The sequence below is a fragment of the Zonotrichia leucophrys genome, chromosome 2 (genome assembly GCF_028769735.1).
Source record: "Zonotrichia leucophrys gambelii isolate GWCS_2022_RI chromosome 2, RI_Zleu_2.0, whole genome shotgun sequence".
NCBI classification, from domain to species: domain Eukaryota; kingdom Metazoa; phylum Chordata; class Aves; order Passeriformes; family Passerellidae; genus Zonotrichia; species Zonotrichia leucophrys.
In genome coordinates, this window is record NC_088171.1 from 17658909 (window position 1) to 17680470 (window position 21562).

The following is a 21562-nucleotide window of genomic DNA, read 5'->3' on the forward strand; positions in this document are numbered from 1 at the left end:
AAATGGAGTGAAGAGCACAAGATGTGCACCTCCAAAGGATGGTTCAGCTCATCCTATGGCAGCTGTTTGTGGTGGGTGGAACTTGCCCTGCAGACACATCCCCACTCTCCCTGGAAAACACAGGAGCTGCTGTAACCAGCCCAGAGTAACACCCAATGCCTGGACAGCCAAAGTGAGATAAGATAAAATCCATCCTTTGAGATGAAGGAAGCACTGTTGGTTATCTGTGCTGGCAAATTAACATTGTTTTGACTTTTGTAAAATTTGTTTTAATCTCACTAGAGATAACTACTCTTCCACAGCCCACACAACTGTGCCCTTCATTTCTAATCAGTATCCTGGCTCTGCTCTTGCAGTGAGGCTGCCCTGCTGTGGGCTTTCCCTGACCTCACTGGCCCTCCTGTGAATCCAAGGGAAAAGGCCACACAAGAATGGCATTGCTGGCTTACAGGTCAGTATAGACTGGCATTTTTTCTTCCCCTTTTAACTATCTTGAGAGACATGAATGTATTTCAACACCTTTCTTCGAAATGACAAAATAAGAAATGGAGAGATTAAGAGGAAATGCTCAGGTACCTGTCCCTAAAAAATGCAGATGTCATGTAAGAGCTGCTATTGATGATTTTGGTGACTGAACTGAACTGAAGCAATTTGGCCTATCTCGTCCAAAGTCATTGGCTCAGTGTCAAAAGAATCAAGACTGAAATGTTTAGTTTCTTCAATACCAGGGTTTCTTACTAGTATTCATTACTCAGTAATTCAACCTTAGTTTACTCATAAACCTGCATTCTACTTTTAATTTCATAGTTGTATTCACATCCACAGCTAATTGCAGCTAACAAAACACACCTACAGAATTTGGAGAAAACAATCAGGCTTTAATGCTTCACATGTATTGATACTTTATATTTCATCCCAGAGAATGCAGAGAGAAGGAACTTTTCTTTGCAACAGTAAGGTGTTCAGCTAAAGCCATGAAGTGAGAAGACAGCACAGAAATTCTTTTGATTATTGCCTAAAAAAGCAGAACCTGCACACTGAGTATTGCTGCCTTAACAGAGAAAATTATAAAGATGCGCTTTGCACAAACCAGAAATTGCAGAGAAACAAAGAAAGGAGAGGGGCAGCCCTGAAAACGCCAGCACAGGTACCTGCCTGCCAGAGAGCCGTCCCCACCCAGGTTTCAGCTGGATGAAGTGAGCTCTGGCACACCAGCAGCACCCTGGGCCCGCGCCAGGCAGCTCCTCCTGAGGCACACACCTCTCCTGACTCACACCATCTCTGCTTGAGTTTGCCAGACTCAGGCAGATCTGGCACAGCCACTGAGCCTTTCCCCAGCCCGCTGCCATGGGCGGGCAGCACTGCCATTGCTCTGCCCTCACCCTGCAGGGCCCTGACCAGCCCCTGGGAACGTGGGGAACCAAGGGCAGCTGTACCCAGTCAGGTCAGGGCTGGTAACCAACCACCACTCCGTTTCCAAAAGCTTTCACTTTGGTCCTGGGCCCGTGAGACACAGATGTCAGGTGCGATGTGGGCCAAGGTTTTCAGGGGGATCTCTAAGCACCACAGTAAAAGCTGTCAGAGCTTTTGCTCTCAGGCTTTTTAACCAAGAACTTGTGAAAAAGCAATGTCAGTTCTTCTCATCTATTTCTCTACACCTGTGGAAAGGGCCAGAATAAAACTCCCACACTACTTCCCACATATGCATTCAGATGTGAGAAGCTGAAGATGAGCCTTGCCTGACCTCCATGGCCTCAGAGAGCCAAATGTCCTGGGCTGCTATCAGTGAGGCCTTTCCTCTACTCAAGAGTGCACTCTTTCTCTCTCCATTAGGTCAAATAACTTCCCTTCCAGAAAGGCTCCTTCTTCAACAGCTAACAGTCTGTTCTCTTTTGACAAGCCAATATATTACACCCAATGTAAATTCTTTCATTATTTTGCACTTTGGTAAGATAGACAAGCCAAAATTTTTGAGCAATGAAATTACAGAGTCAGAGGAGAGGTGACAAAGAGTATAAATCAAAAGACTAAGTGGAATGATTAAAAAATAAAAAAAAAATCTTAATGTTTGTCAGTGATTTTTCTACACTAACTTTTTTGCCTTACTGACTTGCCCTGAAGAAACCAGGTTTCTACGCCTCTAAGCACTCAGATTAACTAAGCACCCAAGGACCCCACTGAGAAAAACGGGTCAGCTTCACATGGAAAGCTAACAGCATGCTCTAATGCTGGCAGGGTCTTCCTGACTCCACTGAAATTGCTGGGAGGTATGCTACGTCTTTCCCTGTTTGCTCCAATTTCCCCTGCGGTGCTGGAGAGCTTTGTTGTGTTTCTCCCCTCTGTTATTAATACAACAGTCTTTCTATTTCATGGGATCCATAAAAAGGGGGGCCAAAGCAAAACTGCAAGGCAAATGTCTCTTCTCATTATGTTTCCCATGTGCCATTACAGCTGCTCATCATGCAGTGCAATTTGCTCAAACAGACCCTCATAATCACATCCCTGAAATTCATAAACATGCAATACTTTATCTCAAAGAGGCCACTGGTGTTTACTAGCAAGTGTCCTCTCAAACATGCATATTTAATTATATTTACTCTTTAGCTGCAGGGGATGTCATATACCACAGTCTGAAAAATAGAGAAAGCTTGAAATGTTATGTACCAGGTGAAAATATCCCATCGCCACAGCCCCCTGGCCAGCCAACCATCTCTCTCATTTTCCTTAGTGTGACATATTCCAAAAGTACAAACACTGGAGCAATTTCATAGGTGAACCTGAAATGTAGTAATGTCCATATTTAATGCTTTAATCTACAATCTTTTTCCAATATTACATTACATTATAGCCACAATATACTCTATCTTATACTGGGTAGAGTTCTGTTTCACAATACTTTCCACAGTCTTCTTTCTGATTTGACATCAAATGTCTAGAAGGAGAAATGCAGGGAGCCCTTAACAATCCATCTCCCCCCACTTCAGTGAATAAAATCTTGCCCAGCTCTTCCAGGCTCAAGGCTTTGCCCTTTATCCAAGGGATGCTGGGCAGAGCCCCTTTGCCTTGCACAAACCCGTGTGCGTGTCTGGAGGCACATGTCAGCAGTCCTATTCATAATGGCCAGACAGTGCATGAAGCTAAGCAAGTACACAAAAATGCTTCCTAATCCCAAAGCGAAAAAATCCCCACACTTTAAAATTCCACATCTCTTTCTTACAGAAAACAATGGTTTCTGCTCCGGGTATGGATTGTACATAACCCCTCTACATGAATGCAACTGCTCACTCAGTACCCCTTTCATTTTACATATTTATGCATGCAAAATGCCAATCTGTATATATTTTTTGTGTGCTTTTGGGAGGCAGCACAACCAACATCCTATCACGATGATGAAATTTTATAAATGACAGCCTACAGGACAACATTGAAAGCCTTTCTATAAATAACTGTTGCAACCATTTAAAAAACAGATTATTTTTTCCCCAGCAATTTTAACATAAAATTATTCTTTCACTCACATACAGGAATTAGTATTTTAGATCATAATCATGAAATTAAATATCTATATATTAAATTTTAAAAATCTTCTACTTACATATTAGTATTTGCTGCTGATGTCAGCCAGTCTGCTGCCAATCCAACCATGTCCAACCCAGTTGAAAGTTGATTAAAATATCTAGGGTGCCCTGCATAAGATAGAAAATGTTATCAAAAGGCTGATGACTCTGAATGAAACTATTCAGTGCTGAACAGTATATTTACCTCCATATTTCTATAGAGAAGGAAGTGCTTTCAAGGTATGAAACAAAGCAAATGGCAGTAAATACATTTCTTGAAAAAGGCAGGATAATTTCTCTTCTTTCTCATTCCAAAGTCAGTAATTATACTCAACACAGAATAATGAATTCCAACATTCCCTATTATCCTTTCAATATGCCTTGAAAATTAGCACATTGCTGCCTCACAAAAATAGCTGTTTGCTCCCGTTAGTGTGTCACATGTTGTCACTGGATATGGTTTTGCCTGACTAGGTTTGAAAGGCACACATGAGACACCATCTGAAAAGCTTGCCAGGACATATAACATCAGTGATGAATGGCTAATGATTGTAATAGACAGGGCGAAATGAGAAAATGGAGTATTTTGGTGACTGCTTTGCACATGACTCAATGGCTGATGATTGTACGAAGATGGCAGGGAAGGTGGTGGTCCTTGTCATTTCTTCACTGTCACAGTACAATTACAAATGGCCTGGCTACTTGCAACTGTGATTTTAATTCAATGCCTTAAAAACAAGCTCTGCTGCCCCAGCCGAGTGATGCACAGGACTATATTCAGTGAGTTGATAGTCTCTTGCTTAATCTAATATGTTCCTGGTTTTTTTTTTTCTAAAATCATCCTAGAGATTTTCCTTAAAAACGTGCCTAGAGCCGTTAAACACAGGAAGCATTAAAATTCCATTTTTACTAGTTACTTCCCGCAAGCCCTTGATAAGTGGCATAATTACTGGTACAAATTATGGATAGTCCACAATTACTTAAATGCCATCCAACTCAAAGGACGGAAGCCTCTGCTTGGAAAACACCTGTCCTGACCCTTAGACGATGTACTGTTATTGCCATCAGAGAAAACAAAAGATAGAGCAAGATGATTGAGGAAATGCAGACCCAGCACTGAGAGAAAACTTATCTTCAGCCTCCTGTGGCCTCTTATCAGGCATGGACACATGGCTGGCAGAGCAGCACGGGGAATTGCTCCCCAGCTCCCACCCTGCAGCACACAAAGGCAGAGCAATCAAGCTGAGCAGGCAGATCAGAGCTGAGGATTTGGGGCAGGGGACACACACGCAAATTCCGCTTGCCTGTGCTCTTAACCCGAGACCAGCCCTGTGCTATTGCCTGATTGCGTTTTGCACGGAGCTCCCCCTCTCACTGACAGACCTGCCACCTCTCCCTGGTCTGTGCTGCCAAAACCAGGCAGCCAAAGCCCCTGAGCACGGAGGAATGATGCTCAGATCCAGCAGAATGAACTGGATCTTGCTCTTGAGTGGGGTTCGTGGACCTAAGACACACACACACCCCATCACCACCACCACAGCCTCAGCCACCCTGCTCCAGGGTCTGCACCTCCCCTGACAGAGGGATTTTGAAGATTTCCATATTTATAGCTTAGGTTCCATTTCACAGCTGGATGACAAATTTCACCTGAAAGCAACAGAAAATTGGGAGCTAAAAGCCTTTAGTGGATCGGGACTACAGGAAGACTCAAAGAAGGTTACAAAATTTCCTGTTTTGGAAATAAATCCACACCGAAAAGCTGGGGAATGGCAGAATTTGTATCTGCAGCTGCAGCGTCTCAGCGGTTCTGTGTCAGCCCCCCCACCCAGCCCAAGGCGACAGCCCTGTTGTCACTGCTTGTTTCCTCAAGCAAACCTCCCAGCACACCACCTGCCTGGGGAGCGCCTTGGGAACGGGCCCGGAGCACGCAGGGCTCGGGCAGCCGTGCCCTGGAGCCAGCGGGGCGGAGGGAGTAGCGCTGCACGGAGAGATGCCCGGACAGAGAGAGCAGAGCTGCTGCTGCTGCTGCTGGGAGAGCCCCAGCAGCCACACCTGTGACACAGCCCGCTCCTCTCCGTGCCCGTCCCTTCTCCAGCGCGGCCGTGACACGGAATGGCAGGGATGCACTGCCCCAGCCTGGGCCCTGCCCCAGCCGCAGGGCTCTGCCTGTCCCGGTCACACCTCCCTGCGAGAGCGAGCTCTCTTCCCTTGGCTAGATAGCCACGGAAACCCGAGGCTTTGCTGAGATTACAGGCTCCACTGGCCAGGTAAGAAGAGTTTGTGAGAGCTGCTCAAAAATCTCTCCCCGTGTCCCTCTGCCTGAAACACACATCCTTTGCTGAAGTTGTTCCTGAACAAAGAGGTACCAGAAAAGAGATTGTGACAGGGTGAAGAATTGCTTGAGAGATGAAAATAGGAGATTATTACTTAATGGTTTGTTTAGCAATAGACAATGTATTCACAGATATCCCAGAGTAAACCGGGAGATGACGGCCAAAAACCTGGGCCAAGGCACAGGAACACCCGAGGCCGGGCTTTCCCCACCAAGGGCGTCGCCTCTGCCCCACACACCCTCCCAAACACCCTCCCACCTGCACCGGCCTGAGGCACGGCATGCCCGGGGGAACACCCGGCCCCCAAAGGCCAGCCAGGAGAAGGGCTGGGCACGGATGAAGCCACGGATGGAGGCATGGATAGAGGCATGGATAGAGGCACGGATAGAGGCACGTATGGAGGGATGGATAGAGGCACGAATAGAGGCACGGATGGAGGCACGGATGGAGGCACGGATAAAGGCACGGATAAAGGCACGGATGGAGGCACGGATGGAGGCACGGACAGAGGCACGGACAGAGGCACTGAGTCTGGCCGTGCCTGCAGCCTCACTGCGTGCACGGCCAGGGAGCAAGGCTGGGCCAGAACCGGCTCCTCGCACTCCTGCAGTTTCCAAGCCATTTTAAACGTTCGTATTTCAATTCACCTGCTAATTTTCAACTCTCCAGAACACAATAACTGAACTTCACACCTATCTTTCCCTGCATTCACCGTCACTGCCTTTTACACCCTCTCAGCAAGAATTCTGTCTCTGCTGGGAAGGGGGCAGAGAGCGTGGCTTCCCCGGGCACCCCAGCGAGCCGTGGCATGCAGGCAACATCTCCGAGCAAGCCACACCTGCCCCTCGGCCGAAAATCAGCCATCTGCCTCGCCGGATCCCCGGACCTGGGTGTCCAGCTGTGAGGCTAATGCAATACAATTTATTTTTCAATCAGCCTCCGAGGCCCTGCAGCCAAATGCTGCCCAGGAGGGGCCGTGTCCGAGGGGCTCCTGCGGCAGGAGTGGAGGCAGACGCTGCCGCCAGAAACCCCGCGATAGTGTCCTTCCTCTGAGGGTAATTCCAGTGTTTCACTCCGAAGCACACGCCCGAGGGCTCCAGGTGTAAACCCCACGCATTTCGTGAGCCCCCTCCCAGGCTGGGGCCGTCACCGCACGGCGCTGAGGAGCAGCAGCAGCCAAGCGAGGTGGCTCTGCACCCCCTGGGCTGAACCCCACCACACTTCACAAAAACCCCCAGCACCCGTTTTCAGACTTCAAAAACATTATTTTCATTTAAACAAGTTATAAAATGCCAAGATGGCAAAGCATCTGATATTTATAGAGAGGAAGAGAAATGGCAACATTGTTTTAAAGGACCTTTGTTTTGGATGCACAAAATTAAATAGGTCTGTTACAAGAAAACAGGCAATAACAAAAAACGATTAATGGCAATCAGCCTAGAAACTCTATTTTTTGATTTCCAAGAATCACAGATTCCACATTCTTCATCATTCTGTGCAAACATGTTTTCTATGCCCTATTCAGACTAATCGACTTTGCTTCTCTGGATATCATTTACCTAACTATTTAATTCAATATTTTACAAACATCCTGACAGCACCCGACCCATTTATCAAAACATGCGGATGGTCATTTCCACCCCTAAACGAGGAGGATTACACAGATCCTTCACAATCTTTACCAGGATCAGTCTGTTCCGTTCTCTTCTCAAAACCTGAGATTTTTTTTGTTTTCCTCTCAGCCTCTAGTCACAAATCAGCCTTTTGTCTCTTTCAGTAAACTGCTTCACATTTATTTTAAAGCAATCTCTCAGTAATTCAGATTCCCACTAAGAGCTCTCCGGACCCCTATTATTTCCCGATGACAGCCGTAATTGCGGCTCCGCTCTCCGCCCGCTCCGCCGCGGTTTAAGGCGGCCCCGGAGCGGAGTCGGGCTCTCCCCACGCCCGGGCGAGCCCCACGCCGCCTTCCCTGCACCAAGCCCACAGGGGGCACGACTAACGGGGATCCCAGGCAGGGAGGAGTCACCCATCGCTGCCTTCCCCGGTGAAAAACAACAAATGGCTGTTGAAACAAATCGGACTTTGCTTTTATTGCTTGAGCATAAAGTTGAAACTAAATCCTCGATATTTCTGTGTAAGGTTCTGCTAAATTCTCTTTTTATTTTATGTTTTGCAGGCGAAGTGACAGACACGGCAGTGGCCGCTCGGAGCTGGAATTTACAGGCCGTTTGCTGTGATTTCGGCTGCTAAATGAGCTGGTCCCTGCTGGCCCCGCGCATGGGCTCCCCTCGGCCCGAGCTCCGCACCCCGCTCTGCCGGGAGCAAGAGGCAAAGGCCGGGACAACACACGGGAAATGATGAAAAGGAACGGCAGAAAGTGGAGAAGGTGTGCAAAGTGTGCTCGGTGCCACACTCGGCAACTCCGACGCACAGACGCATTAATTTCAAATCGGAAAGGGTGTGCGAGGCTGCACTGACAGCTACAGAGATGGAGCTGCTGGAGTGCTTTATCATTTTGGAAAACGATTTCTGTCTCTGCTAGAAATCGCTTGGAGCTGACAAAATACAGTCGCTGCTTCAATCTTTAACGTTTCAAGCTAAATTGAAATGACACCTTTAATCAATGGATGAGACCATAGAAGGTAGAAAATGAGCATTGCTATTACCTGTTTTAATTGCATACTTCAGAGTTGTTCTGCAGTTCAATAAAATTTCTTCCAAGGTCTGTGGCTGGTCTGCCAGTTCCCAGTTATATTCCTGGAGCAGCTCGTTTGGGTAATGGAAATCAATAACTTTTGTTGATCTATCAAAACTTTTCACCACATACTGAAGTAAAATGTCCACAACGTCTTGTAGGAAAGACATAGTAGTTATTTCTCCATTGCATGTCGGCAGAAGATCTGGGAATGGAGAAATTTAAAAGTTAACTTCCTTTTATGACCACATGCATAGATTCTGAACAAAGCCTTCTCCCATTTGTGTTTACAAAATCTTTACACTGTAGTCAATAAGAATAGGTTTTGTTTTCATTTAATAACCAAATTGGCAAGGTTGTATTTCGAGGAATGTCCTGAGAGACAGCAAGATTTAATATCCTATCTAAATTGGCCAATTCTGTCCACAGTGTATTTCAGACTAATTTTTAAGACAGTGAGAGCAGGGAAACAAGACAAAAGGGAAAACGAATCTCACAGGTAATAAAGATTGAGCAACAAATGCTACAAGCAGCACCCTTAAAACTGTCATTTGCCTTGCAATAAAATACCTTCTTGGTGACTCTCCTCTGCCAGTGACTTGTTGATAATTTAATGCCTTTTTCTGAGACAATGCTGCACGGGGTCTTGGTGTACACAGAGCTTTTGTTTAAGAGCGATGGCTCAGTCACACCCGACTATAGTGGAAGCCCCTAATTTGGGGTCCCGGGCTGCCGAGCAAACGGGAGAGTCCTTGGCTATTGCATGTCGGCGGGGAGCTGGGATCTATTCACTGGAGGAGACGACACCTCCAAGGTCAGAAAAGATGAAGTGCAAAAATATCTCGAATTAAAGCAAATGAGGAGGAGAGCACTCTATCTCCCTCCTCCCCTTCAACCTTAATTACATCGCAGGGTCTTCAATGAGAAGGTCGATGCTTTCAGTGCTCCTTTTAGAAAGAAAAAGCCGCGGGCTCCAATACACCGGATTTTACTGCTTTGGGTTTTTGTTTTCGGGATTTTTTTTTTTTTTTTGTTTGCGTGATTTTTCGCAGATCTGAGACTGCCCGGCGGGGACCAGGGCTGGGGGCGCAGAGCTCGGCCGCGCACCGCCGGACCCCCCACGCCTCCGCGCAACGCGGGCGGGCGCGATTTCCCGACCGAGCCGCTGGTTTGTTCTCGTTAGTTTTAGAGAAGCAGCCTGCCCCGGGAGCGCCGTTACCTGTTGAGTGCAGAAAGGCGTAATTCACGTCGGCTTTCTGACAACCGCAGGGTTTTTTGTCGCAGGTGCAGGTCGGCCTCGGCTCCGCTACCCCCGAGGCTGCTGCCTTGGCTCCGGTCTCCACGGGCTTCTCGGCATCTCCGTAGAGCAGGGCTTGACAGCGACACGGACACACGGCCTCATTACCGGGGCACGGACCCTCGTCCCCCGCCCCCCCGGCCCGGGGCAGGTCCCGCGGCGCTCCCGGGGCGCGCTACCGGGGCCTCCCTGCCCTTACCGCAGAGTTTGTTTCCGATCCCTCCCGTGAACTTCTGGGCAACCTGACACCAAGCTCTGGCTGCAAGAGAAAATCGAGCGGCGGGTCCGTGGGGCGGGAGTGGGCTGAGGGCGTCTCGCCCGACCCCCGGTCCCGCTCCCCAGGAACCGCCTGCCCCGCCGAGCCCCGCGGCGCTGGCCCGGGCTCGAGTCGCCGTCGGTCCCCGCTTCGTCCCGCCGATCCAGCGGGGGGCTCCGGGCACCGGGCAGCGCTGTCACGGCGGCTCCGTCGGGCCGGTCCCGCCCGGCCGCTCGGCGCTCTCCTACCTGTGCCGGGGGTCTCGGCGGCGGCGGAGCCCTCCTCGGCTCCGAAGGGCCAGAAGCCGGAGCCGGGGCTTGCCATGGCGGAGGCGAACCGGCGGGGCGGGCGAGGAGCGGCGATGTGCAGCCCGGGCGGCCCGAGCGAGTGTGCGTGAGTGTGAGGGTGCGGGTGTGTAAGAGCGCGCGGCTGCGCCAGGCGGCGGAGGGCGGAGGGGCGGGAGCGCCCCGGGCACGCGTGGGTGGGAGCGTCTCCCGTGGGCGCCCCCGGGGTGCGCTCCGCCGAGCTGCTGCTGCTGCCGCTGCGGCCGCGCCCCGCAGGCGCCGTGCCCGGGACGGCGGAGGTGCCCGCTGAGGCGGCCGGCGGCGACGGCTGTTCTAAGGCGTGTCCGCTCCCTGCTGCATCGGAGGAGCGAGGGGCGGCGGTGGGAGGACGCTGGCACTCGGGGCAGACCCGAGCTATGGGCGCTGCTTGAGCTGGGGCTGCAGCTGCCTTGGGGGGCGAAGGCGAGCCAGGATGCCTGTGCCGCCTTCACCCCACCGACCGTCCATGCGCCGCAGCCCGGCGGGGCGGGTTGAGCCGCCCGCTGGGCGGAGTGGAATGGTAGCTTTCCAAGTCTTGGCGTACGTGGCCGCCGTGGTCCAGCCTGCTACATCGAGGGGAAGGTTGACACTACGGGGAAGTGTCCTCAGTCCTTTAAAATGCAAAGCGAAGGGAAATCCCCCCCATCACACCTCGCACTTTTGCACCGGGGCACCTCCGCACTTGCCCGTGCCGCCGGCGGTCCCGGGGTGGGGAACAGACAGCCCCCGAGCCCCCGCCGTCCCATGGGCCCGGCCACAGCCACGGCGGGAGCCCCGTCGGGCCGGGCCGGCGCGGAGAAGGCGCTGGAGGGGCCCGAGGAGGCTGGGCTGTCCCTCCTGCTCCCGGACAGGCAGGGGCGTCCTGGCTCCTTCGGACGTGATGGAGGAGTCTTGCGGCCGCCCCCGCGTGTCCCTGGAGCCCCGGGGCGCTCCCGGGGGCTTCCTGCGACATTCCGGCTGGGGACCCTGCTGGCACCGCCATCCTGGCTCTAGCCCCGAGGAGGCAGAGACGGGGCCAGACGGGAAGAGCACGAGAACAACTGTTCCTATTTCCTTCACGACGTCTCTAAAGGCAACCAAAGCTCCCTTTTCCACCCAGTCGGATCTTGGCGGGAGCGTTTCCCGGCCGCGGCTGCCTCTCCTCTGACACAGGAGGGATTTCGAGCCCTGGCCTTGGAGAGAGGCAGGCGGGACCACAGCAGGTGAGAGTGTGGCTCTGCCGGGACAGCTGGGCTCGCAGGGCCCCCGCGCTGCTCGCAGCCAGGCCCTGTGCTCAGCCCCGGGCATCTCTCTGCTTTTTGTAGGCACCCACATGGGTATGAGAATTGCCCACCATGAGACCTCACAGAAATGGCTCAATGCTTTATAACACTGCTGTGGCAGGAAAGCAGAAGAAAACCAGTCCAGGCATCTCTTGGTGTGAAATTACAGTCTGTTCCACAAGCCACATCACACTGGCTTGCACCCAGACAATAACTCCAGCCTTCCATGGCCAGAGGCTGCTGTGAGCCCTTCCCTGCCTTGCTCACTCACGCCCCAGTCCACAGTGTTTTGTTGGTTCTGGGTGTAATTCAGACACAATCAACCGTATCTCTGCTTTGTACATTTTTATTTACTGTTGTATTAATACATGACAAAGCAACTTTGGAACAGATTTCAAAATTTTAACAATTTATAGCAAATTTTACATTGCAGTACGTTTTAATCCGGTGCACAGCCTCGTAGCTAGTCACAGATCAGGAAGCCATGGTTATCTGTCTCTGGGGAAAAGGCCAAACCCAGCCCCTGTGGCTGACTGCTGCCGCCAATTGTCACATTTAGGAGAGCTGAGGAACGGAGTAGGATCAGGCCTTTATGCTGGCATCATGAAATTTGCCTTCTCTTGCTTTGCAGCTGGGAACACGCAATTATGAATCCTGAAAGGAAGCGCTGCAATTATCTGTGTGGTTTCTGTGAAATAAGGTCTTTTGAATACGGAATCAGGGGGAAATTTGAACACTGGGGCTATTGCTTTTATTTTCATTTAATTTCTAGTGGAACTGATTAAGAATGATCATTACATTTCAGCAGCAATCAACCAGAGAGTGTATTTCTATTCCTTTCTTGGTACCCCAGAGATTAAGATTCCTAAAAATCTAATGCAAATGAGAACAAAGCAAACATGATTTAGAAGTTCATCACTTAGTCACAAAGCTCAGAGGCAGAGGAGAGGGCTGGATATACTTCCCATAAATGAACATCTCCAACATAAAGATTATACACATAATATTGACCTTTAAAACTGGCTACTAGCTTTACAGTAAAGTCAATAATGAAATAAATTGCCATAGTATGCTATCCAGTTAATCGTATACATTTTCATTAGAGAGACACTTGCCACAAACAGGTCATCCCAAAATTTAAGCAATGTAAACTAAAATAAGCAGAAATTCCCCCATGGTGCTCTTGTAATTTTTTTTTCCTGTGAAATAATTTATTAGAAACAATAACTAAGGTTTTCTGAAGTTGAATATGGAAATTAGAAAGCTTAACTAGGGAACTATAAAGTAAATTATTTTTTTGATTGGGTGAGACTGATGGGATGGAAAAAAAGAAATATGCACTGAAGAAAGTAAACAAGACTTAAGCTGTTTAATAATTTTAGGATGTAGCAATGGTACATGAAAGAAAGCTGATTTTTTTCTTAGGGAAGAATAGGATAGGTGACTGACAGTGTCCCTTTGCAGTGGTGTTGGGCTGTAAACCACAGTAATTCACATCCACATGAACACACACATAAACTTGAAACATTGAAGATTAAAAAAAAAAAAACAAGGAAACACATGGTATAAAATGATAAAAAACAATTATGCTAATAAAAGCCAAATGGCAGCAGGAGCAGCAGCAGCAGCAGCTAGAACTGCTGGATAAGGCGCCGGCGCTGCGAGGTCTTCCGCAGCAGCCGTCTGTAGTCATAGGGATTATCTTCGGCTTTGCTCTCTTCCAGGGGTCTTTCTGCAACCCTCGACCTGGGGATTAAGCACAGAAGTGTTTTAGAAATTAAAGTCAAAACATTTACCTTGGCAAACACTCCTAATCGACTGCTTAACCTCCACCCTTGTGGGGGAAAAATAAAAGGAGAAAGAAAAAAAAATCAGCTGACTTTGCTAGGCCTCTTCCTGTGCTGCACAAAACAGGCACCTCAGAACAAACAGATTATATGCTAGAAGCAGATGAACACAGAAGAACAACATGTTCTCCTATGAAGGGGACATAATATAAGGACATAAAAACGTTGAGAGCATGGGGATGCTTTTCAGTAGCATTTGCCTGATGTTACTGCACCAGATTTTGAGTTGGCATAAATTTGTTTGCTCTGTATTTAACCTGCCTTTGGAGTTCACTGTAAGCGTCCATCTAATTTCATTTTATTTTCAGATGGCAAGATGCATTTTGGATGCCACCTCTGACAGGCTGGAATAGTGATGTGGCATCAGCTGTTACCATGGAGCAAGATTAAACATAAAAGACAGTTATTAAAAAAGCAAATTACTCTAAAATAATTACAAAAATTTGTAGTGTTCTGCACTTAAGGTGCCCCCACTACTGGTCCTATACCAATGTCAAAGGTAAACTGCTAAATAATAAGTACTCAATGCTTCACTTCTTGAAGTAGATTGAAATGGCTAATTTAGATACTATGTGAAAAAAAGACCAGAAATTAAATACATAAGGTGCACAAAACTTTCTACATTCTGAATGTTTTACAAACATTTCCTTTATTATTACAGATGTGTTTTCAAATTCAGTGCTCATCCCAGGCTTGGCGTTTCCCTTAAGACTTTGAGCTAGATAGTTTTCCAAGCTTTTCTTACATTTAGGAACATGCAAGAAGATACAATTATATCAAGATACATAGATGTGTGTTAGCATGTGTAGTATGTGAATGCCTTGGCAAGAGTGAGAATATGAATTTCCTTAGCCTGGCAGTGATTACCCTCTATTGAAGTCTATGTGGGAAGAGGGGAGGTTGAGCAAACCCTCCCTTTGGGGTTTTTCTCCTGGCTGTCCACCTTGGCGAGGTGCATGTAGGCTACAGACACCTGTGCTGCCACAGGACAGCAGGAGAAGGAGGCAGTCAAGCTGGAGTCCTACCTGCAGAAAACATGCAGAAAGTCTGGTGCACATCCAACCCATTTAAAACCTAACCAGAAATACAGTTTTTAGGTTCTGCATCAGTTTTATTTTTATTTTAGATCAGAAATGCAGAATGTCTGTCCATATGGCTCTTGGGAAACCAAAAACTGGAATTTCTCCCTCTTGCATGGGGAATATGTCAGATATTCCCATTTTGAGATGGGAAATTTTAGCTATATGTTTTGCAAGACAGTTTTGCAAAATTTTATGTCTAAAATAATAGATTTATGTGTAATTTGAAAGTGCATTTCTTTTCTTTTTATTAATATTTTGAAAATGTCAACAAGGATAATATTTATTTTTTCCTATTACTGTTTTGTCTGAATTACCGCTCAGTAGCTCGTAAAATGGAAGTCCTGCGCTCAATTGGGTATCTCTTCCTCCTTGTGGTAGTACTGCTGTCCTTGGAGCTGGAGTCAGTAGATGAAATTTCTTGGTAGTAGATATCTAAATCTAGCACTTTGCTCAGACTGTCAATAAATAAGAACACCAAGTTAACAGTTTCACTTTTCGATATTATTTTCAGCATACAAACCCAAGGCAGCCAAATATCATTATTCTGTTTATGTGTCAAAGATCTAAGGAAAAATATATATAGGCACAAAAAATCAGTCTCTGAAGTGTGGCTGCTGTACAACATAGATATTGAGAATTTTGAAATGCTAAATACTTTTATATATTCATAAAGGAGACACAACTGAAATTTTTGGGGTTTGCCATTAGACTCAGTGGAGAGGCATTTTTATGGTACAATTAATCTGGTTTATTTTAGATGTCTCTTTGAGCAAGAGATGAATAATTTTCCTAAATATTACTATTTTTTTCTCTGAGTGCAAAAAGACAAGGTAAAGCAACTAGTTCAGATATGGATGTCAATAATGCAGATATCTCTTATTTTGTTAGGTGAATGCTATCCAGGGTATTGCACATACAGAAAAAAATCAATCCCAACATCCATTTTAGAATGGCTAAGGAAAGAAAGAATATCCCAAAAAGAAACTGAATAGAGAAGTTCAGAATTCAATCCTCACGTTGTTATAAACCAGAAGTAATTAATTGATTTCACTTGCTATGTTCCACTAATACAGAGTCAGCACATGAGAGAAGATGCAGTCAGGGAACTGGTTAACTAGATTTAAGATGAGTGAAACCTAACTGAGGCAAATGAGAGAAAACACGAGATTTTGGTGTGTTAAGGTTTTTTCCCCCTAGACTGGAGTCAATAGGTGTGAAATCTTTTAGGATCCAAATGACATGAGAAAAAAAGCTGAAAGAGACCAAACATGGGGGACGTGGATATAAGGTCAATCCTTTAAGCTGCGGCATAACCGAGTGCAATTTAAACTGTGCTTGAATAAAGCTCAGTGCTGTGAGCATATTTTTATAAATGTAATGTCATGAAACATCCTCTAAGATACATATTTTAGCCAGGGAATTTGTATTCTGCAACAGTTTGTACTGAGCTGAGGCCAGTGCAGAGAGCCCATGCATCTGGCAGCTGTGAGCAGGCTGCCTTGCACATGGTGCCACAGCACTGCCACTGAGGGGGCAGCAGGAAAGCCTCAGTATAGACACACAAATAAAATAAACCTGTGATGTATGTCAGGAGCTGCAAACCAGGTCTGCTGCACACATAAGGATCTAAGATATGGATACTATGTTGTGTGTATAATAGGAATATCAGAATATACCTATTGCTTCCTTCTTTTCTGCAGAGATTCATCAAAATAGGCTACTTACACTGGGAAGAAAACACTTCTGGTTCAAATTTCAAGGGCTACTCTTCTTTAGCTGTTACTCATAGTGATTGTTTTAATTTTTTATTATCTATTTCCAGACACTCATATATTTTTAGGAGAAAATTTTGATAGTCTGTATTTTTGCTGACAAAAAAGAACTGGTTGCCCATTTGCTTTGACTAGAATTTTAAGCACCTTCAATTATTTTCTGTGTCAGAACTATCTTTGATGTGGACCTTATCTTATTATAATGCCTGTGTTACCATGGTAAAGGACCATGTTTTAGGAAAGCTGAATTCTGTAATGGATTTTAGTCAACGAAAATTGCATTTTAACTTTGTATACATGTCCCCCTGTGAATCACCAAATTATCATTCTTTTTTCAATGCTTTATTCTCCTGGTTGAAGTACAGCTAAAAACTATTCTAAAGTAGTGGAGTGACAATAGTGACATAATGAAAAAAATTACCTTTCTTTTCTTGGTTTCCGTTTTTCATCTTGGATTGATTTCTAAGAAAATAAAAAGTAATTAAAAATACTAAAAGGAAAGCTTATGCAAACATACAATTCATTGATGTTAGGTAGGAGAGTATTGTATATTTTTCAGTAAAAGAAATGATAGAAAATGAGCAAATGTCCCAGAAAACCCTCTTTTAAGAACCTTTGAGACTGCGAATGAGATTACCATTGTTGCTCCCAAATTTGTTGCCATACTCTGAAAAAAAAGCCAAAGTAATGATGATCAGAACAGAAAAAGGAGATCTAAAACTTTCAAATAGCTATAGCTGTTTTAATGAAGTTGACAACACTATCTCACTGAGGCAAATTTACTGTGATGCCATGAGAATTTCCATTAATAGAAACAATGCAGTGGGAAGACGCATAATCCTGTTCTCATTAATGCCAACGTAGTCTTCACACAGGTTTAGTAGAATAAAATGGACAAAGGCCCCATTTGAAAACAATATCATAGGTGACAAAAGAACCTTTAGGATAAAAGATTTCTAAAAATGTAGAGGAGACAAGATTTATAGGGAGTGTGAATAATTTCTTATCTCTAATAGAGTTCTATCCCTACAGCCAAAACAATGCTATGTTGCAGCACCTAACACGTCATACTTCAAAGGCAGTGTTTTTTAGTGGTCTTAACTGTGTTTCTTGTAAATGAGTGAAAGCATATTAGAACTGGGACTGTAAAGTCACTGAGAATCAGAAATCCTGATGGACTTCAATATGCAGGTAAATGAACATGGCATATAATTCCAAAATGATAGGCTGATTTAAAGAAATATACCCTGAAATATAATTCTAATGCCTTATATAAATAATGGGCTATTGTCAGGCTTCATTTATACCTGTATACTCCTGCAGGTCATCTGATATGCAAGGAGATGTGTGAGAATGTAAGGTGTCTAATTAATGTCTATAGCATGATGTGAGAGAAATATCTGATTTTGCAAAAGATAGAGAATTTTTTTTTAAAAAATGCACTCATATTGTGTTTCTTCACATTCATATGATTTGCGCTTGATAATAATCTGTGAATGCCTGAAGATCACAGAGATTTTTAACAAGGTAGAAAATCTGTAATAGCTGGGAAAGCTGACTACCATCTAAAGCTGACTACCATCTAAAGTTAGAGCTTAATGACTTACCCAAGGTCTAAGAATTTAACAACTAGTAGATCTCCTTTCTAAGCTTCAGTGTATAGATATTTATGTTGAACCCTGACCAGTGAACCTCATGTCAGGAAGGTTTCTCTTATTCACACCTTCTTGAAAATACAACTCATTGAAGTTAATATTGATTAATATCTTGAAAAGCTGCTGCTAAAACATTGATTAAAAATCTTCTGGCACTACTGCAGCTTTTGTTTGCATTGATACCATGGCTGTTTTCTGGTATGGAGCTGGTCATGAAACAAATTAGCTCTCAGAAAATACTATATTCCTGACCTTATGGTCTTAATTTCCTGAATAGGCATTTGCTTCAGAATTGTGCTTCTCAAAAATTTCTGAATACAGATTGTGTAATGCCTTTAATTTCAGTCCTTTCTATCAACAATCTTGCTTTCACAAAACAAATTTTGTTAGTACATGCAAAATTATTTTTAAGAATGTAATTTCTTTTCAGAATATCACTGTTCCAAAGCTGTGTTATTCCAGAGTTCCAGAATAAAACATAGCTGTATTTGTCTTTTTAGGTATGCCAGACACAACCATCCCTACAGGCCCTGGTGACACCTTCTGTTGAAAGGAGAAGCAATTGCTACGGTTAGTTTATTAGCTGGCTTCTCACCGGCTGTTAAAATAGGTCACTAAGATACAGGCACCTCGAGCAAATCAGTTTAATTGCTTTTTTTTGTTGGAAGTGCTTTCTGAGCTGCTTTTACATTTTCACTCTTTCTGCTTACTTTCTTGCCTTTTTTCCTATGTTTAAGGGCACTGAAGTCAAGAGGGGAAAGCAGCACTCGGTCTCTGAACTTGGACCAAAGGCTATATATAGCGACACTCAAATCCATTAGTCTCCTGAGCTGTTGGTGTTTGCCAATGCCTTCATAATCACAATCTGACACATTTGTAAAGGAAGTTACAGTGTGCATACTAATACAACTTATTTTAGTATTTGCTCTCTCTGCAAGATCAAGTACTAATTTAGATGCTCAAAATAGCTCCAAACAAACCTGTGCCTCTCCTGGTTCTCTCCTGTGACTTACAAAGAAACGATGGCGACAGGGCACTTGATTTCGGTACTGAAAATGCAAATGCTACTTATGCCCATAATAAAAATGTGATTAGGTACAAAAGTAAATGCTAGTCTGACATAGCTCCCCAGTTTGGGTAACTCTGTACTTCCATTTCAAATCTCGTTTGAAATTAAAGTTTGTGGCCTGCCTCCTTTCAGCAGGACACAGATTTTATGCTGCATTAGAAAAGAATAATGGGAATTGGGCAATTAGCAAGATAGTTTAGGTGCGAATTATCTGACAGTTTTATCCCAGAGAAGCTACTTAAACTCACATGTATTAGAGTGTAGTAGGTGGAGTCTTCTGGATTATTTAATGTCTTGGGCTTCCGTGGCCTTCTGGGGGGTCTCTGCATTGGGCGAGAGTCTTCTACTTTGGCCACAACTGTAAAAAAGCAGAAGACAGCAACGCTTATTTCTTCACAGAACTGGAGGCCTTTGGAAAAAACAGGAGAGGGTTTCACCAAGGGGAGAAAAAAATCCACATAGTCACTTTTACTGCTTGCAGTAATTCAAGTAAACAACTGGTTTGGATATTTTCATCAGCAGCGAATGGGTTTATCCATTTGAGTCCTGACTGCCCACAGGGACAAATGCCACATAATAATGAATGCCAGGCTGGAACAGCCCAGAGGTCTGCCTGGCACAGGCCTGTTCTTCTGAAAAGGGCTGATGCTCCACATTCAGAAAAGGGCTCTGAAGTGTAATGGCTACTGTGAGGCCACTGCCTGGTAATGGGGACCTGTGTGGCACAGGTGATGTTTTTTCAGACTCGAGTCAACCTTTAAGGTGCTGAATGAGGGAACTAGCATTAGGCCTCTGTTTCAGAGGTTGTCCTCTACATTATCACAGTGAAGATTTTCCTCCAGGTGTCCTGCTGAGGCTTTTCATTTCAAGCCAAACCATGTGCCACTGGGCAACACAGCATGACCATGTCCATCACATCCTATGTAGTCTATGTTAGTGTACTCAAATTCTGGTCTCTATTTCTACAAAAAACTTTCGACAAACATGTGAAAAATGCCTTCACTCTAATAGAAATTAAATCAAGATTTTAACAAAAAATGGAACTACTGTCCCCTGGCAGTCTCCCAATACAGAGTTAGACACTGACTTGCAGATTACATTGGCTGGTACATAGAGAACTAGAAAAATATCTTGGCTATTTGCTTTTTGAAAATCTGTGTGCAATTCTGACAGTGCTTGGGTTCATAGGCAGTTTGTCACAGAGACAACACTGAGTGCAGGGTTCCTAATGCCTAGGGAGACCACAGAACTGGCCCTGGAGGGACAAATGAACAGCCTGGTGAGCCTGGTCTCCTTCCCTTCAGCTGCAGGAAATGTTAATGGTGACAGCAATTCCTCCATGGTGGAAGAGAAGGGGTTTGCACAGCAGCAGAACACCAATGGCAGAGATGGGTCATGGGGTGGTGAAGGTATCTTGCATTATCTGAGGTATCTTGCATTATCCAGTGAGGTTTGATCTTGTTCTTGTCCCATTACAGATATACTAAGGAAAGTCCAGGAGAAAAAAACATCTCCTTATTCATAAATTAATATGGTGTGAGGTTGGCATGGGGATCTAGATCCCAGTGAATTACTAAAGTGTTTTTTGCTGATATAATCAATTTCCACATGAAGTGACTTTAGGACCATTTTGTTCCCCTATGACCATCAGAAATCCTTTTACATGATAGAAATAGAAACTCTCCCATGTACAACAGACATATTTTTAATTAAGGGTAAGGTAGCACGATAATTTAAAATGAGAAATGATCAGTAATACATCAGTGTTGACTCCTGCAAAATTAGCTGTTTAAGTTTTTTGTTATGTGTGATAAATAAAGGCTTGTAAAGGTCATGGGTATACAGAGAAGCCAGGATGAATAATGTTAATTTAAATTGTATTTGGATAATGATTACATTTACTGTTTTAGTTTCTTATCTGAAATGCAGACTGGTTTTTCTGTAATGAATGAGCAAGTATCTTTTCAACATTTTGCACCTAAGAGAACAATGGTGTTTTTCTAAGCCAGGTTACAGATAATACATGTTAAACAATTAATTTTAGATGAAATAAATTCATTTCAGCAACCTGTATTAAAAATAAGTGAGATTCCTTGATTTCAATAGGCACAGCAGGCTTGACTGGGCTCTTAATGTGGGTTGTTGCTACCTTGCTGTATTTCAAATGGGCCACCTGGAGTTATCTGACTTTCCATTTGTTTGAGAGAAGAAGTGTATCTTCCCTATTTTATTTTTAAACACAACTGGAGTCCAAAGTGTAAAGACTACCCTAAAAAAAAACCCTTAAAATTCAGTGCTGTTGAATAGAAACACCTAACTCCCTGTGTGGTGGTTTGACTAAGAAAGAGTGGGAATTCTGGGATGCTGTGGTCAAACCAATGGATGTTCTGAGTTTGATACTGACACCTGGT

The 21562-nt window shown here is 45.0% G+C and overlaps 2 protein-coding genes across 7 annotated transcripts in view; both read right to left on the reverse strand.

Annotated features, from left to right (window-relative positions):
• GAD2 (glutamate decarboxylase 2) overlaps window positions 1–10613 on the reverse strand; it is a 40019-nt gene extending 29406 nt beyond the window's left edge. The window contains exons 1-6 of the mRNA XM_064704082.1: window positions 10390–10613; window positions 10085–10144; window positions 9808–9960; window positions 8560–8793; window positions 3596–3686; window positions 2665–2777 (exon numbers count right to left, since the gene is read on the reverse strand). Of these exons, the coding sequence (XP_064560152.1) occupies window positions 2665–2777; window positions 3596–3686; window positions 8560–8793; window positions 9808–9960; window positions 10085–10144; window positions 10390–10465 (727 nt within the window). The 5' untranslated portion in view covers window positions 10466–10613. The remainder of the gene's footprint in view (window positions 1–2664; window positions 2778–3595; window positions 3687–8559; window positions 8794–9807; window positions 9961–10084; window positions 10145–10389) is intronic.
• Window positions 10614–12102: 1489 nt separating this feature from the next.
• MYO3A (myosin IIIA) overlaps window positions 12103–21562 on the reverse strand; it is a 137176-nt gene continuing 127716 nt past the window's right edge. For all 6 annotated transcript variants that reach the window (XM_064704088.1, XM_064704084.1, XM_064704085.1 and 3 more), the window contains 4 exons: window positions 19400–19509; window positions 16849–16889; window positions 14970–15110; window positions 12103–13472 (listed from right to left, as the gene is read on the reverse strand). In XM_064704088.1, the coding sequence (XP_064560158.1) occupies window positions 13358–13472; window positions 14970–15110; window positions 16849–16889; window positions 19400–19509 (407 nt within the window). In that variant the 3' untranslated portion in view covers window positions 12103–13357. The remainder of the gene's footprint in view (window positions 13473–14969; window positions 15111–16848; window positions 16890–19399; window positions 19510–21562) is intronic.